The 16134-nt window shown below is 39.8% G+C and overlaps 1 protein-coding gene across 1 annotated transcript in view; it reads left to right on the forward strand.

Annotated features, from left to right (window-relative positions):
• Positions 1–16134, forward strand: part of LOC136876122 ((E3-independent) E2 ubiquitin-conjugating enzyme UBE2O) — a 322520-nt gene that overhangs the window by 20402 nt on the left and 285984 nt on the right. The window contains exon 2 of the mRNA XM_067149804.2: positions 14500–14673. Within this exon, the coding sequence (XP_067005905.2) occupies positions 14500–14673 (174 nt within the window). The remainder of the gene's footprint in view (positions 1–14499; positions 14674–16134) is intronic.

Raw genomic sequence — 16134 nt, forward strand, 5'->3', positions numbered from 1 at the left:
ATGCTTTCTCAATGTCCAAAAATATTAGAAATAAAGGCTTGTTCTTCTCCCAGTATTTTTCCATTAGCATCCTAATTGCAAATATAAGGTCTGTAGTTGACCTTCCTGGTCTGAAACCATACTGCTCTTCTTCCAAAATTGGTTCAACAATATCTCTGATTCTGGTCTCTATTATTTTTTCCAACATTTTCAGGACATGAGACAGTAGTGTGATACCACGGTAATTAGTACATTTTCGTGGGCTTCCTTTCTTGAACAGAGGTGCAATGATGCCCATCTTCCAGTCCTCAGGAATAGTATTTTCCTCCCATATCTTGTTGAACAGTCTGTAGAGCCATTGGATTCCTGGAATTCCCGCTGCTTTCAGCATGTCTGCACTTAGTTCATCTATGCCCACTGCCTTTTCTTTCTTCATGATCTTCAGCGCATTTTCAACCTCAAGCCATGTAATTGGTGGTTCAGTTGTGGTTCCTCGACTTGGCTCTTCTCTATCCGTTGTTATATTTTCTGTATCTGCATTCAGCAGCTTTTCAAAATAGATCTTGAGTTCTTGTTTAATTTCTCCCTCTTGTGCCAGAGTTCCATCATCACGTTCTATTGCTTATATGGTCTCTTGATCCCTTCGCTTGTTTTTCACTACTCTCTATAGCAATTTCATATTTCCTCTACTATCCTCTTCCAGTTTGTCTGCAAACTCATTCCATTTCTTCTCTTTTTCTTCCCTTACGATGTTCTTTTTTTTTTTTTCTTATGCTATTTTGTTTTTCGTCGCACTGACACAGATATGTCTTACGGCGACGATGGGAGAGGAAAGGCCTAGGAATTGGAAGGAAGCGGCCGTGGCCTTAATTAAGGTACAGCCCCGGCATTTGCCTGGTGTGAAAATGGGAAACCACGGAAAACCATCTTCAGGGCCGCCGACAGTGGGGCTCGAACCCACTATCTCCCGATTACTGGATACTGGCCGCACTTAAGCGACTGTAGCTATTGAGCTTGGTACAATGTTCTTTACAGCAAGTTTCTTTTTCCTGTATACTCTTTGAAGTCTGTATTTCTTGTTCATTTCGTTCTTGTCATTGTTTTTGTTTTTCCTTGTCCAGTGCCTTCTTTATTTGGTTTCTTTCTTTCACCGCTATTTTCACTCTATCATTCCACCATGGTGTCTCCTTTTTTTCTTTTGATAGAACTTGTAACTCTACATAGGTTTTTGGCTTCTCCCACAAAGGTGTCTTTGAAGGCCTTCACTCTTCATTAATGCCTTCGGCAAAGTCTGTTGAATCCTTGGTTTGTATTCTTCCTTTATTTGGACTTCTTGCAACTTCCAAGTTTTAACCCTTGGTTTTTTTGTAATCATTTTCTGCATTTCATTAGTCTTATGTTTGAAGTCTACTACCAACAATCTGTGGTCACTCTCCATGCTTTCACTAGGGATGACCTTTACATCTGTGATGTACCTGCCACCATCTTTATTCATGATTAGGTAGTCAATCAATGTTCTATACTGGCCATCCCAACTGTACCTTGTTATTCTGTGACTGTCTCTTTTTTTGAAGAATATATTTTTGATTATAAGATCATTTTTTCTGCACAGATCTAATAGTTGTTCTCCTTCTGGGTTCCTTTGTCCAAATCCATGTGGACCAATGATGTTCTCGTACCGAAGTCTGTCTACCCCAACTTGCGCATTTAGCAACATTTTCCTCGTTAACTGTATCTTTATTTACTTGTAACTTCCAGGTCTTGCCGAAATTTCTCTTTGGCTTCCTCACTGCAGCCTGTCTGTGAGGCATACACTTGTATGATGGTGTACTTAGTGTTCTCCAGTTTCATGAACATTTTAATGATTCTATCACTTTTGCAGGTAACTTCAGCTGTAGCATCAGTCGCTTCGTTAATTAAGAATCCAACACAATTTTTCGCTACCTTCTCCTGTCCACTCCAGTATAATTTATATCCTCCACGAAGAGTCTTACTTCCAATCCCTTTCCATTTGGTCTCACTTAATCCCAATATTGATATTTTTCTTATATCCATCATGTCTAGGAGTTCTTCTACCTTTCCAGTTAATGATAGAATGTTCATAGTTCCAATTCGGTATTTGGATCTCTTTTTTATTTGGGGTTTTCTTTCAGAACAATGTATATCATCAGTCTTACGATCATCATACTTTACAATTGTCTGAGAGGACGTGTCAGTCCGGTCTATAATCTCCTTTCCGAGGCTCTTTTTTCTTATTGAAAGCGATTGTACTCAATACTCTCCTGCTGACTTGCTAGGCCTAATGCATAAGAGGATTTTCTTTCAGGGTTTACTCCCTTAGCCTTTGAGGATGCCTTACTCATCCTACAAGGCAGTAGGTTCCATCTGTACACCCTAGAAGGATGGGTTGCCTTTTCGCCATCTCCCCCGTACCAAAGTCCATCTTCTCCGCCGTAGATGCCGTTTGAGGTCTTCACCCTTAAACCAGGGCAAGGGCCCTCCATATTTATGAACCCTGGAGAGAGGGTGTCCCGGTATATTAAAACCCCCAGGGATTGGGCTACCTGTTGGTCCGCGGGTTGTATTGGTTATTTCAACCAGCCCTACATACTGTAGGGGCCCCCTATCCGCCACCTGGGGACGCGCTCTGTAGGGGTCAGGTTCCCCTGGTTACTTATTGGAAGTTAACCCAACCTACAAGGAGTGAGGTTATATAATGTACAATAACGGACCATTTATATTGGTATTATAACACCAAATATTGCGACTTATAGTTACTCTGCAGCGCCCATCAGTGTAGAGTGGTGTGCTCACAGCATGACTCGTTCTGAAACTGTAAAGCTTATACCACATCTTTCAGGGAAGTTAAATTTGTGCAGCTTCTGTGTTGGATCGGTGATCAGCTCACTATTTCTATGCCACTATGTCACCTCCATTCAGGGTCACAGCAGAAATTTTCAACAGCCTAGGTGCCATTTCAGGAGTTGGCTTCCTTTATTTCAGTCTGGTGGCTGGAAGGTTTTGCAGGTCGATGTATCAATCAATCAATACTGATCTGCATACAATAAACACCATCACCACTTACTAATGAAACGTTTCATTAATTACATAAACTTAGGCTACGTACGCCTATTGATGCTATACAAAACGTAGTTACCAAAATATTCTGGCTCTTTGCGGTTAATTACATCAGAATTGCAAAATCGTCAAATTAAAAACCCTCCAAAACCTACCACACGGCAAACTTTAACCGCACGCTCTGACAGTGCTTCGGCTAAGTTCGGAATTGCTCGATGTAACTCGTGTCTATCGCTGGTCCAGTCGCCAGTGATTCTTGGGCTATGTTTTCCCTGCTCCTCACAGCCCCTCGCCTTGTACACCCTCCTTACGCCTCACGGCCCTGCGCCCGCAGTCCTGAAATTGAACCTCTTGGGTGGTTCCGAAGAGCAACAGTGTGTTGATGTCAAAAATACCGCTACGCGCGTGGATATACAGAGCTTATTAAAGGAATAGGCTGCAATACACCATTTTACACTGCCGTATTCTAAAATAATACTAATGTTAAGATAAATACATATGGTACATATCAACGTATCAATCTGCTCAACGACGATTGAAATCCAGAAGTTTTCTGCGTTCTACTGAGTGCCTTTCGGAGTCACCTCCATCATCAAGACTAACTTCCTGGAGATCCAGAAACCTCCATCTCAATGGATGGTTGGATGGATCCATCTGAAACTCTTCCAGCTGGTTATGAAGATTCGTGGTCTACATGGAAGAGTCTGAATAGGCTGTGGTCTGGGGTCGCTTGATCTAAGATCAATATGAAGAAGTGGGGTTTATCTGAAGAGTCAACCCTCTGTGCCTGCAGAGAACAACAAACCATGGCACACCTCCTTCATTGCAACTCTTGCCCTCTTGTTTGCACCATGCAAGATTTAGTGAAGGCCACACCAAATGGTCGAGATCTTGCCAAATTTTGGTCCGATATATAATTGTTACTTTGAATGTACCTCTAATGTGTTTTTAGCAGTTCTCTGAGTATTGTTTCTCATTCTTAACTAATAATTTATATGATGTATTGCTTCTGATACAAATAAATAAAAATGAATTATTTTAAGAAATTTGTTGCTGACCAACATTATGAAAAAAAGATGATAATGAAAGTGTCCATCTTCATCTTCCACACAGTTTCAGCACCTTTTTAAGAAACTATTCATCACTTGCTTTGGATCACGTATTATGTCAATTTCCTGGGGATATTTTGTTTCTGTTTTGTTTTTTAGGCCCAACATTTCCATAGCCTTAAGTTTATTAATAAGAACACTGATTGTTGTATGATATGGGACTTTTAATACCTAGGAATCTTTCGTAAAAAATTGTGTATGAAGTGTTTTTTCCTTGGTTTCCTGTACCTTAAATAAGACTAAGGTCACATCGTTCCCAGCTTTTGATCTTTCCTATCATTACCATATAAGCCCTGTTTGATATGGTGTATTGTACAACCAGTAGGAAAAAAGGTCATACGCGGACTTCATGAAGCTGACTGGATTAATATACAGTGATATTAGCAATATGTACACATTGTGCAGTTCTAATCATATACTGAGCCATAATACAGTTCCTGATTTAATACAAAACAGAACAATACATACCTAACAAATTTTGCTTTCAGTCGGCACTCACTAACAAGTTTGCCTTGTATCCAAGTTGTGCACACACTTCTCGTGAGTTGAATTTGGCTATCATGTTGCTGGTTCGTATTTCAATTGCTCACACTATAGTTAATGTGTTACAGTAAGTGTTGTGTCTTCTTCATGTTCATGGACATTTCCTTGCATTTTTGTGCCTAAGTTGCCAAGACCATAGGATATAATGGCTGAGAGGATTGAGTCAGGATCAAATTTGCCATTGTAGTCACAAGAGGCCAGTGTTCTGCCATTTGATTGTTTCAGACATGCTCTGTGTAGCTGTGAGCTTGCATTCAGGAGATGGTGGGTTCGAATCCCTCAGTCAGCAGTCCTGAAGATTTTCCATGATTAATTAAGACCATGGCCGCTTCCTTCCCAATCCTAGCCCTTTCCCATCCTTCTGTTGCTGAAAACCTGTGATGTATTAGTGCGACGTATGTATTTTCAGTCCTCAGCCCAAAGGCTGGTTGGTTCCTCAACAGCTCCACCATCAGCTGTCATAGATGGCCTAGGCATTACTGAAGAGGCATATTAGGAAAATGAGTGATGCACTTTCCCGTTGCTTTCCTCACTTAACCAGTAGTTGCTATTACATATCAGTCTGCCAAGCCCACTGAAATGCATGTACCAACTGACCCTATAATCAACATTATTACACCATTCACAGCAGGGACTGGCTGCATAAGGAATGGCATTACAAGCATCGCTCATACCTGTCACTTTCATATTGTCAAAGCCAAGGGTAAGACTGAGACAGATCAATGAAAGTAACAATTGCTCTAGTCCATACCAAAAGACATAGTGCACTGTAAACACTAGGTCTTGCCAGCAAACTGCTGGAAAAAAGATGTCAGGCTCCTTAGAGTAAATGCAACATGAAATATCTGTAAAGAGAAGATCCAGATTATGTACACTAGGGAAAATGGAAATTATGTTGCCATGAAGAAATGTGCATACAACACTTACAAGTGTGAATGGAGGACTGGTGTGAGGCATTGAGGCGATAACATGTTCAGGTAATTCTGCGTGCACATGTGGGCACATGGTAAGACAAGGTGAGGCCACTTTCAGCTGCAGTACAGTACTATGCTGTATGTTGCACGGTATGGAGTCTGTAAGATCCTGGATCACATCCTACAGAATTGTGGTCCATGCTTGAAACACTGGCCAGTTGCACACAAATAATTCCTAATTGTTTGTCACTTATGGTGCTGTAGAAGCTTGGTTGTTCTGTGGAGTACATCAGAATGATGGAACGATCCTCCTGCATTTTGGTTCCTTTGGTCTTGTCTCAAGTCTCTGAGCAAGTGCTCCTTCATTCGACCACTGCTGCCATATACTTTGTACCTTATATGCATTTAGGCCGACATGTGCAGCTACAAATTGGTCAGGTAACCCACTCTTGTACAGACTAATTATCTGGGCTTTCTCAGAAGGTGACAGGTGTTGATTTGTTTCACTACCAGGGAGCTCCAATGACTGTCTGAGAGTTTTGTTACTTGCTTCTTCTTCATTTCTTTAAAACATCTGTTTCACTTCACGTTGCTTCGAGAGCAGAACTTGTCACAAGGGAGCTTTGATCGGTGCACTGTCACCTACATCCGTTCAATTTTGGATGAGTTTCGTCCTAGAAGTTGTTGCTGCTTTGGGAGAAGACGTCCTAGTCCAGCTGTAGGCCGTATAGCTTCTTGCGTTCTCATTCTAGGTTGTCGCTGGATCCCTCAAACACCTTTCACAGGGCCTCTGGCATGTTCCACTCAGTTCTTACTCTTATGTTTGGTTGCAGTTGTTGATCTGATTTGGCGGCTTTGCAGCAGGCAATCCATATAACAGGTTTGCAAACCGTAAGTGCTGTGCCTTTGTGGATGGCAATGTAATTGTTGGAGTTGGACAGTTGAATATAAAGCTGATGAGAGGTGTTAATCAGAATCTTTGTAATCAGTAAACCCTTCGTTTCGACTTTCTGATACTCGGCCTCCACCATCGTTGTCAAGCCACCAGAAGCTCCATCCATGTCCTAGCTTGGGTGATCAGGTCGTCTCACAGCTTGATGATGATGATGCTTGTTGTTTAAAGGGGCCTAACATCTAAGGTCATCAGCTCCTGAATCTCACAGCTTCACTTGGCGTAAACCAATGCCTTCCTGCGCCGGTTGCATAGCAATTTCTTGGTTGCCATAGTGAAGCATGTTGGAGCTCATGTCCAGGATGATTTTACGCTCCTTCAGGAAATCAAGTCCATGCGTAACCGTTGGCTTGACGGTGGTCCTAGTTGCTCCGGTGTCAATCAACATGCTCTGCAGTATTCTATCGATGACTCGTGTCTACCATCAGGCTGCTAACGTTGGATCATTGTCTGCTTATAAGCGGATCTGGGCTGTTAGGGCTTGATGATCTTCCTGAGCTAACTTTCGCCCTGTAAAGCTGGCTGATTGTCGTTTTGTTGACCTGTGTTCTTCTTGGCCATTCTGATGTCAGCTGGAGGCTCTCGTCTTCGCAGTTCCAGCTTATGTAGCTCCTGTTACCATAATTCCACTAGATGGCAGATCCATGGGACATTGTTGGCTTGAGCGTCGTTCCATTGTCTTGTTCCCTGCGTTCTGCTTAGTTTTATAGAACCTTCCTATTCCCTCAAGAAAGTATGGTAGAGACTTAACCTTCCTATGGCTGTGGAGTTTCGTCCATTTCCAGGTGATGCATCCTGGTCTGTAGTCTTGTTGCCTGCTTTGTGGCATCGAACTCCAACATTTGGCTGAGAGCGTCACCGAGGTTCTTTTGACAGGCGAGGTGGAAGGTTGTTTGAGTTTAAGAGCACTCTTCAAATCCTGATCTGACAACTGGCTTCAATATTTTGGTTTTGTTGATTTAAAATAGAAAAGATTCGTTCACAGGCATACGTGGAACCTAATGTACTCAACATTCCCGCTGCAAACCTAGCTGGGCCGTGTCAGAAATATCTGTGCCCAGGAGAATGCCAATAAGAGATGTTAGTTGATAATCATTAGTGAGCTGGTAAATTTTCCTCATTAACTTCCTGTGGTTGATGGTGTCATAGGCAGCTGTTACGTCAACAAAGGCAACTCCAGTTACCTTACGCTGTTCGAAACCATGTTGAGTAAGGTTCAGGATTTGACTGCAGCATGACTTTCCAGGTCGAAAACCAGCTTGTTGAGGAATGAACTTTCCTGCCGATTATGATCAGTATCAAGGCGAGAAAAGGGTACGTGTAATTACAGAACTAAAAGGTAAAATAAATAACCATGTCGAGCATTCGATCAGTGAGTCAGCAGTTCGACTGAGTTATAAAATATCATATTTAATTGCAAAGAAACTTAAAAACTGTTCAGTGGTGGTGAATTCGTAAAGGAATGTTTAATTCTAGCAGGTGAGGAGTTTTGTCTAAATATCATTCAAGAGTTCGAAGCTACCAGCTTGTCCGCGCACACAGTGTCGACAAAAATTCAAGACCTATCTGATGATGTCCACCTACAATTATCAGAACTGACAAAAAGCTTCCGGGCATACTCCTTAGCAATTGACGAGGGCACCCAGGTATTGTAAAGTGGTGTAAGCAATTTGATGCTGGACGCACGGACGAATATCGCAAACACAGGCCCGCAACATCCAGTACCGTTGCAGATGTTGACCATGTGGATGGGATCATTAGAGAGAATCGGCGTATAACACTGCAGGAAACTGCCAGCATGCTGAACATTTTGTATGGCAGTATGTTCTCCATTGGTCACCAGCACCTTGCATTTCGTAAACTATGTCAAAGATGGGTCCAATGTCTGCTCACCGATATTCACAAGGGATAATGTTTCCAATTTTCACTGGCATTTTTGCAGTGGTATTCTGTGGAGGGCAATGAGTTTCTGCGGCAAATCATCACGGGATGAAACGTGGGTCCAGCACTTCACCCCCGAAACAAAGAGAACATCAATGGAATGGGTGCACATTTCATCACCACCATGAAGGAAGGCCAAGGTCCAACCTTCAGTAGGAAAGGTAATGGCAACAGTGTTCTTTGACATGGAGGGTGGTGCACGTGGAATTTATGCTGAAAGGCACGACAGTCAACTCGGTTTCGTATTGTCAAAACGTTGAACCGGTTGCCTAAGGCAATTAAAGAAAAGTTGTGGGGAAAATTGTGTGCTGGTGTAATTTTGTTGAATGATAACGCAACACCTCACACGGCCTCCTAAACATCTGAACTATTGCAACGACTCAAGTGGGAGGTATGGCAACATCCTGCATACAGTCCAGACTTAGTGCCATGTGATTATCATGTGTTCGGTAATCTGAAAAAGGATCTCGGTGGATGACGATTCCGAAACTATGAGGAGGTGAAAGCAGCTCTCTCCATGTGGTTACATTGCGCTGGAGGTGATTTCTACACATCCAGAATTGGAAAGTTAGTTGACTTTTCCGAGAAATGTTTACAGTCTCTTGAGGACTATGTAGAAAAGTGAACTTACATTGTATGTTGTCATAGCCGTGTTGCATGTGTGTAGGTGGTTTCATAAATGGCTATAACTTGGAAGTGTAACTTACTTTTTGATTCGCCCTCTTACATGTATTATAGATGTATAAATATATTATGAACACTTCTTTCTTGTTACAATCTTTTCAAAATGGTTAAGTGCCTATGTCTTTGAGTTTATTATTCATTTTACAGAAATCTGCATAGATAATCAATGTAATTATGTTAAATAATTCACATATTGTCCCTTGAGAATTAATACTGCGCAACTGACAAAACTCAGTTTACAGGAGAGAGAAAAAAACAGTTTATTTTCAAAATAATAGGAAATAATAGCTTTTTGAAACTGTGAGTTATGCGGTATTGGATTCCATAATAAAATTGATAAAACCTAATTGCTTAAATGATTTTTATTCCAATTTTTACCATTAAATTTAAAATTTAACCTTAAAATACAAAAGTCCAACATCCTTGATTTTTATAGTACCGAAATTGGGCCACATGAAATGAATCATTATCTATTATCATGAATCACAATTAATACCTTGTCTTCATTCTTACAAGTATGGAATGTTATTGTAATAGGAGTGACAATCTTTTAGGAATTACACTTTTGAGGTGCTGAAGATGATCCCATTTTGTATTCTTGATCTTTAAGCGCTCTGGTAAAGTTTTGGAAGCTCGTGTTCACTTACTGGTCTAGGTCTCCTGGGCATCTCCACAAAATCATCAATATCCAATTTGTAGAAAATAACTCCTGTCAAATCGTACTTAATAACTCTATGATCTGTAACAGTTGGGTCATAAGATTTGGAATTCAAGAGGACAAACTGGGGCAAATATTCATTTATAGGAAGGGGAGTTAGGGATTAATAACTTACCAAGGGAGATGTTCAATAAATTTCCAATTTCTTTGAAATCATTTCGGAAAAGGCTAGGAAAGCAACAGATAGGGAATCTGCCACCTGGGCGACTGCCCTAAATGCAGATCAGTATTGATTGATTGAATGTTAAAAAAGGAAAAATGTTCCACCTTTTCAATACAATAACACTGTTGCACGAATCAATGTAGCAACATATTTAATTTATTAAGGGACCGGTTTCGACATCTGTCCATGTCATCATCAGCCTACACAAAAAATAAGATTTTCGTTCGGGACGAATGGAGTCGTAAATCCTTGAATCTTTTACGGCATAATTAGTGAAGAATGAGTAGTCGATAAACTGCATTGTATGGTTGGGGTTTTCCTTGTGCTTCTTTCGACACTGATGCATATTGGCTGGGAAGTGTGATTTCACAGTTCTTTAACTTACACTCAATTGCACTATGGACTGAGTTGCATTCCATTTGGGTGTGACCCTTTTCTGGGAATTTCTGGAAAATTGTAACCCCAGTTTTCTTGGCTAGCTGTAACAAAGCATTAGACATTAGTACGTTCCAATTTTGGTAGGTGAATCCATCGGAATACAAGATGATAGGAACTAGTGACTTTTCCATCTGCTTGCTTATTGTATCGATTATGCAAGATTCAAAGATTGAAGCCACCAGCCGAGCTTGAATTTCATCGAACCAATAGCATGTTACATCAAGGGTTCCTAAGTTATATACAGCAAAGTTATGTACTGCAAACTTTGTTTTGTATTATAATGCGTTAGCTCTCAGAAATACAGCTACCTTTAGTGCCTGATGGTTTATGGTGAATACTGCACATGTTCTGGCTTCTGCATCCTTTTTGCCCTTATTTTTCTCATTTTTGGCTTTGCCCTTCACAGAAATATGTTTTAAATAATTGTAATCATTTATATTGGCAGCTCTGTAGCCAACACCCAGGTCATATCGATCTTTTCTTGGCCTGAACAATCCTATGTTCAAGTCAGAGAGAATGGTGTCGAAGGTGTACCTACTGACAGTCTCATTATTTGTTCCTTTACAACTCCCTTTGTACAGTTAATACAGATGACTTACTGATTGTATTACAGTCTTCAGATATACTTTTGTTGACTTGCTCCTGCGGTAGTGAGACAATAATTTTGGCAATTTTTCCAAACATTCATATACTCCACTGCACTCTTCTTTCTACTATTGTCTAATGGATGGTTTTTCTCAGCACGAGGAATGGTTCCACTCTCAAAAGCTTGACTATCCTATCATTAATTCGGAATGTCTGTAAAAACATGTTTTTGCAAACTTGTTTCTTCTCGTGTTTGATGCGAATGTAATAGACCAACGTATCACTGCGTCTTGATTCCCCTGCACACGGTCTTGTTCTGGGGATGTACAGTTTACGCTGATCCCAAGACATGGTCTCCCAAAATTCCTTAAATATCTGTTTTCTTTCTTCATCTTTAATGTTGTTGCACTCCCTTAATTTTGACTTTTCACACATAATTGAAGTGCAAGTAGGTCCCTGCTTCCTTTCGTTTCTCCTGACATCTTGTATAACTTTCCCTTCTTTTGTCCTGTAACCTAGGTATGGTTTGCCTTCCATTCTTAGTTTCCTATTTTTGTGTTGTTTCCATGCATCTTTCACACTTTTCTTCTTCCTTTCTCTGGATTCACTTAAATTCCCAAAGAATTCATCTTGATCACAAATTTCTTCTTTGCCTTCTGATGTACTGGATAACTCAGCCAATATTTCAGGGATGTAATCAGAATCATTTTCTTCGGATACTTTGTTGGCAGGAGGAAGGATAGGTGGACCCAAAAAGCGAAATAATGTAAGTCTATGAAAATTTGAGTTAATGTTTGAAGTAATAACATGCAATTAGATGATCCTATACTGAAAATTATTGCAGTGCAACGTGCATACTTTCATTGTCTGTAGAGGTGCTTGAAGACCCAGGTGAAGATTTCTCATTTGGCTGGAATTGTGGAGCACCATTCTCACAGCTTCCATCACCAGTACCTACAAAAATAAGAAATAAAGCAAAACATAAGGAAATTAGAACGTTCTATGGCATATGATTGTTAACTTAATTTACAGTCTGTGAAGTAACAAAATACTGACGATCAAATGATTTGGAATTTGCATCTATAGCTTCAGGGGTAAATAACTGCAGAGTAGTGGGATCTGTAATGTTACTAAAAATATTAAGTCTTTGTTATCACATAACACGATTAATTTACATAACGAATAGACCTACTAATAAATTAAATCTTTCAAAACTACATTATGTAATATTTAACGTGCTGTAAACAACCTTACTTGATGTTGCATTTCTTCTGGGAATTGAAGCATTTGCAAACGAGAATCCAAGTTGTGCTATTATTTCATGTTCCAAGAACGTGTTATCATCAACATCGTCGGAGTTCTCAAGAAGTATTTCCTCGTCACCAAAAGACGTCCCATGGCCGAGTGCAGAACAGTAATTTTTCTCTTTTCCTTCTGAAGCCATGTATATCAGTGGCTCTAATTCTGATTTTTCTGGATAATAACTACCACAATTATTTTAACACAAGTATTATTACTACTATAACACAAGCACTGCAGGGAATTCGAGACAAACTTCTCCCACCGAAATACGATTATTGTAGACCTGGGCTACTGATTGGCAGTCACAGAGTTGGCTTTCAGCAAGAACACTGTTGCTTTCAATTCACTACGAATGAATCGGCAGGAGTTATAAAAATGCGAGGGAAATCCTCTTGATTTACAAAACCCTACCAAACGAGACAATGCAGTTACGCGGTATTTAAAAAACTGTGTGAGTCACTGTACTTACGCGGTATTGTTCCACCTTCAATTTTTGGAAAACGATGCGTAACTATGAAATTTCCACTGCTGAAACAGATGAGGGAACCGTTAAGGATGCCAACAGTGCAAAAAGGTCAGTTACGCGGTATTCATTCTTAAGGGACAATATACGAGTCTTCCAAGTCAAGATATTCTTACCCTTCTCTCTCTGCTGAGAATTTGCATACAACTTAGTAATGTAATGTACTTCTTGTCCATCAGTTCTCATCTCGATGTGTGGGGGTGGGGCCAGTTGGGTAGGTTTCCTCGTATGTTTGAGGTTATTCATAGTATAATTTTGTCTTTTGTTTTCAATATATTTTAATCAAAATACAACATTTTATAACATTTATTGTTTGTTTTATTTCAGAACTCTGAGGGGTTCCATGAAATTTCTTCCAAGAGGCCCGTGGACTGTAAAGTTTGGGAACCCCTGGCCTAGAGCACTCTTCAAATATCCCTGAACTTAATCACAGCGTTTCAAGAAATTCTGTCAAGCAGTTTTCCCACGATGTTCAGGGAAACAGACAAAAATTGAACAACTTATTTATTTTTGACTTTTATTTATCTAATCCAAGTTAAATACGAAGTATGAAGCCAAATTTTGAAGTTTACAGACTAAAATTATAACTTAATTTGTATAGACAAGTGATAATTTCATCGCTCTGCTAATTTAAATTGTCTCCACTAGCAACTGTCCTGGAGGTGATCAATCTTGCATTTTACATCTTAACACAATCACTCAAATTATTCACACAAGCAGTATGTAAAAATATCTGTTTTGTTGTCAAAACATATTAACAAATACCCTTTTATATCTTTCACTCAAGGAAACAAGAGAAAACTAGTTCCTTCCTTCATAAGTTGGACTATTACCATTCTTAATGGAGGTTAATAAACTGTGACAAGGCTGGTTATGTGCTGCTGGGCAAGATATTGAATTTAAATTTTAGGGTGTGGTTTTCCACTTCAGTTGGCCATACTCGCTGACCAAGAGCCATAATAATTTCTTCTCTGAAAACCATAAAAGTGTAGTTAGTGGGACGTAAAACCAATAACATTAAGAATTTCTTGACTTTAATTGGATGTAATTTTAAATTTAGCTTTCTCAGAAAAAGATGTTTCCAGACTAAAATTAAGTTCCCTGAAGGAAACCACGATTTAGTTTCATATATTGGTGATGTTAAAGTATTCAAGATCTTCAAGTTTTTTCAATTGTGTTATTACCAAAGTTTTCCCCTGTGTGGCAGTGGGCTCCTCAGATTATCACACTTTCCAAGACACTGGCGGCTAGTGTACTATGGAAACACTACTGCAATATGCTTCCAGTTTGGCATGGTTTTGAGAATGAAAATTAAATCTAGGTTTAATTTGTTTTGAGTTTGTGTGTGCGGAAAGAGACTGACCACAGGGAAACTACGTTTCGCAAAGATGTTGTTCTTCTTCCTCAGACACAGATCTCTTGAATTCTTACTAGAATGTGTTAGGAAATGAAATTATGTGGAATAGTCATAGCATTTGTTTTTTTGAATAATATTTCTTCTACAGTTTTTAATTTTGTTTTGTTCATTTTTTTGGGAATGACCATTTCAGAGTATGACTTTTTGTTTCAGGTCCAGTTGGCTGATAGATCTTTAATGCCTGGTGATGTTGTTCGACGTATGATAAAAGGTAAAGATACCCAACGTGGGTATTGCAGAGACATCAAAGTTACTGCAAATGTGCAAGTAGTGGGGACTAAGCAAGTTATTCCAAATGTTAAAAGTGAACATCTTATTCCATTGGAGGTAAGATGTTTATCTTTTTTTTTTTTAATTGAGTTTTTGAATCATTTTGAATTCCCGATTATTGTGTATATATTATATAATTTTGTTGATTGGCTTGGTTAAAATAATCTTTAAGTCAGTTTTAATTAATTTTATGTGAAGAGAGCTTTATTTAGTCATAGTATTATGAAATGAGGGGAAAAATGTTCATTTCTTGCTCTTCTGTATTTTTTTTTTTTACAACTTACGAGTATCTACCTCTTGTAAAATGCCTTTATGTATGCTGGATAAATCTAGTTCATATTCCATGTCATATTTTAATCCTATCCCCTATTATATCATTGGTTTACTATACTTCAGAACTGGAAGAAAATAAAGTAATATTCAGGAAATGTTCAGGAAAGTTTCCAACTTCTAGGTCAGTCTAATTTTGAGAACTTTCTTGAACTACATTATGTATAGTCTCTAGTTTTCTTCTAAGAAACTCAACGTCTCTCTCTTCAAAATGAAAATCCACAGCCTGTTTCCAGTCATTTGACTGGTTCAGGAATGAAATGAATGAAGCCCCGATCTAGCGGCGAGGATAGGAAATGTGTCTGCTGCCGAAGCCTTCCGCACTCCTCTAGGGCAATGGTAAATGACTGACAGATGAAATGAAATGATAATGGAGAGAGTTGCTGGAATGAAAGATGACAGGGAAAACTGGAGTCATCATCATCGTCCTCATTTTCCCATTTCTAGCTGACACCCGGTGGGAGCAAATATGATTCCTCTCCACTTTGTTCTGTAGTTCCACCCTCCTCCTTCCTACACGATGTTCCAATGTTACAGCATTTCCATGACGTCGTTTGGTGGTAGCTTGTCCATGCCTGACCGAGTCATCAGTACACCTAGCGGCACTTTAACTTTTGACGTCAGCTGTTGGTTGGAGTTTGCCTTTCTTGTTTCCAGTAGTGCTTTGAAGAACTCCACATTCCCCCTGATTATCGTGTGTGTGAGTGGAGATTTCCCCAGGTAGAGTGCCTCACAATCTGCGTTCCCCTTATCCACCAGCATTTGTAACGTTGTCTAAATTAGCATCTGGCCGCATTCATAGAACATGCAACACATTCTTCACATTACACTTGCAATTGCCATCATCTGTGAAATCAAAGGCTTTGTCATCTTCACTGTATTCCATCTTTGCCCGAATATTGGGACTGCCCCCTTATTCAAGCTCAAGTTCACACATTTCAAGTGTCTCGTGGCAGGGAACCATTGGTGCTAGTGCATGAAGTGGACTTAGGCCTCCATCTAGGTAATTGGAACCATATCTGTTTAGTTCATACAGACTATTGTTACGATGGGCTCGCCACACCCAAAGGCATTTTATACCTACTGCAGGTTCAAACTTAGGCCGCCCCTAACATGGAGACAGATGCCTTTCGTAGCCGCGCCTCTGGAGTACAGACGCTACGGATTTGCCCCTTCCGCCATCTCCAC

The sequence above is a fragment of the Anabrus simplex genome, chromosome 6 (assembly GCF_040414725.1).
Source record: "Anabrus simplex isolate iqAnaSimp1 chromosome 6, ASM4041472v1, whole genome shotgun sequence".
NCBI lineage: Eukaryota > Metazoa > Arthropoda > Insecta > Orthoptera > Tettigoniidae > Anabrus > Anabrus simplex.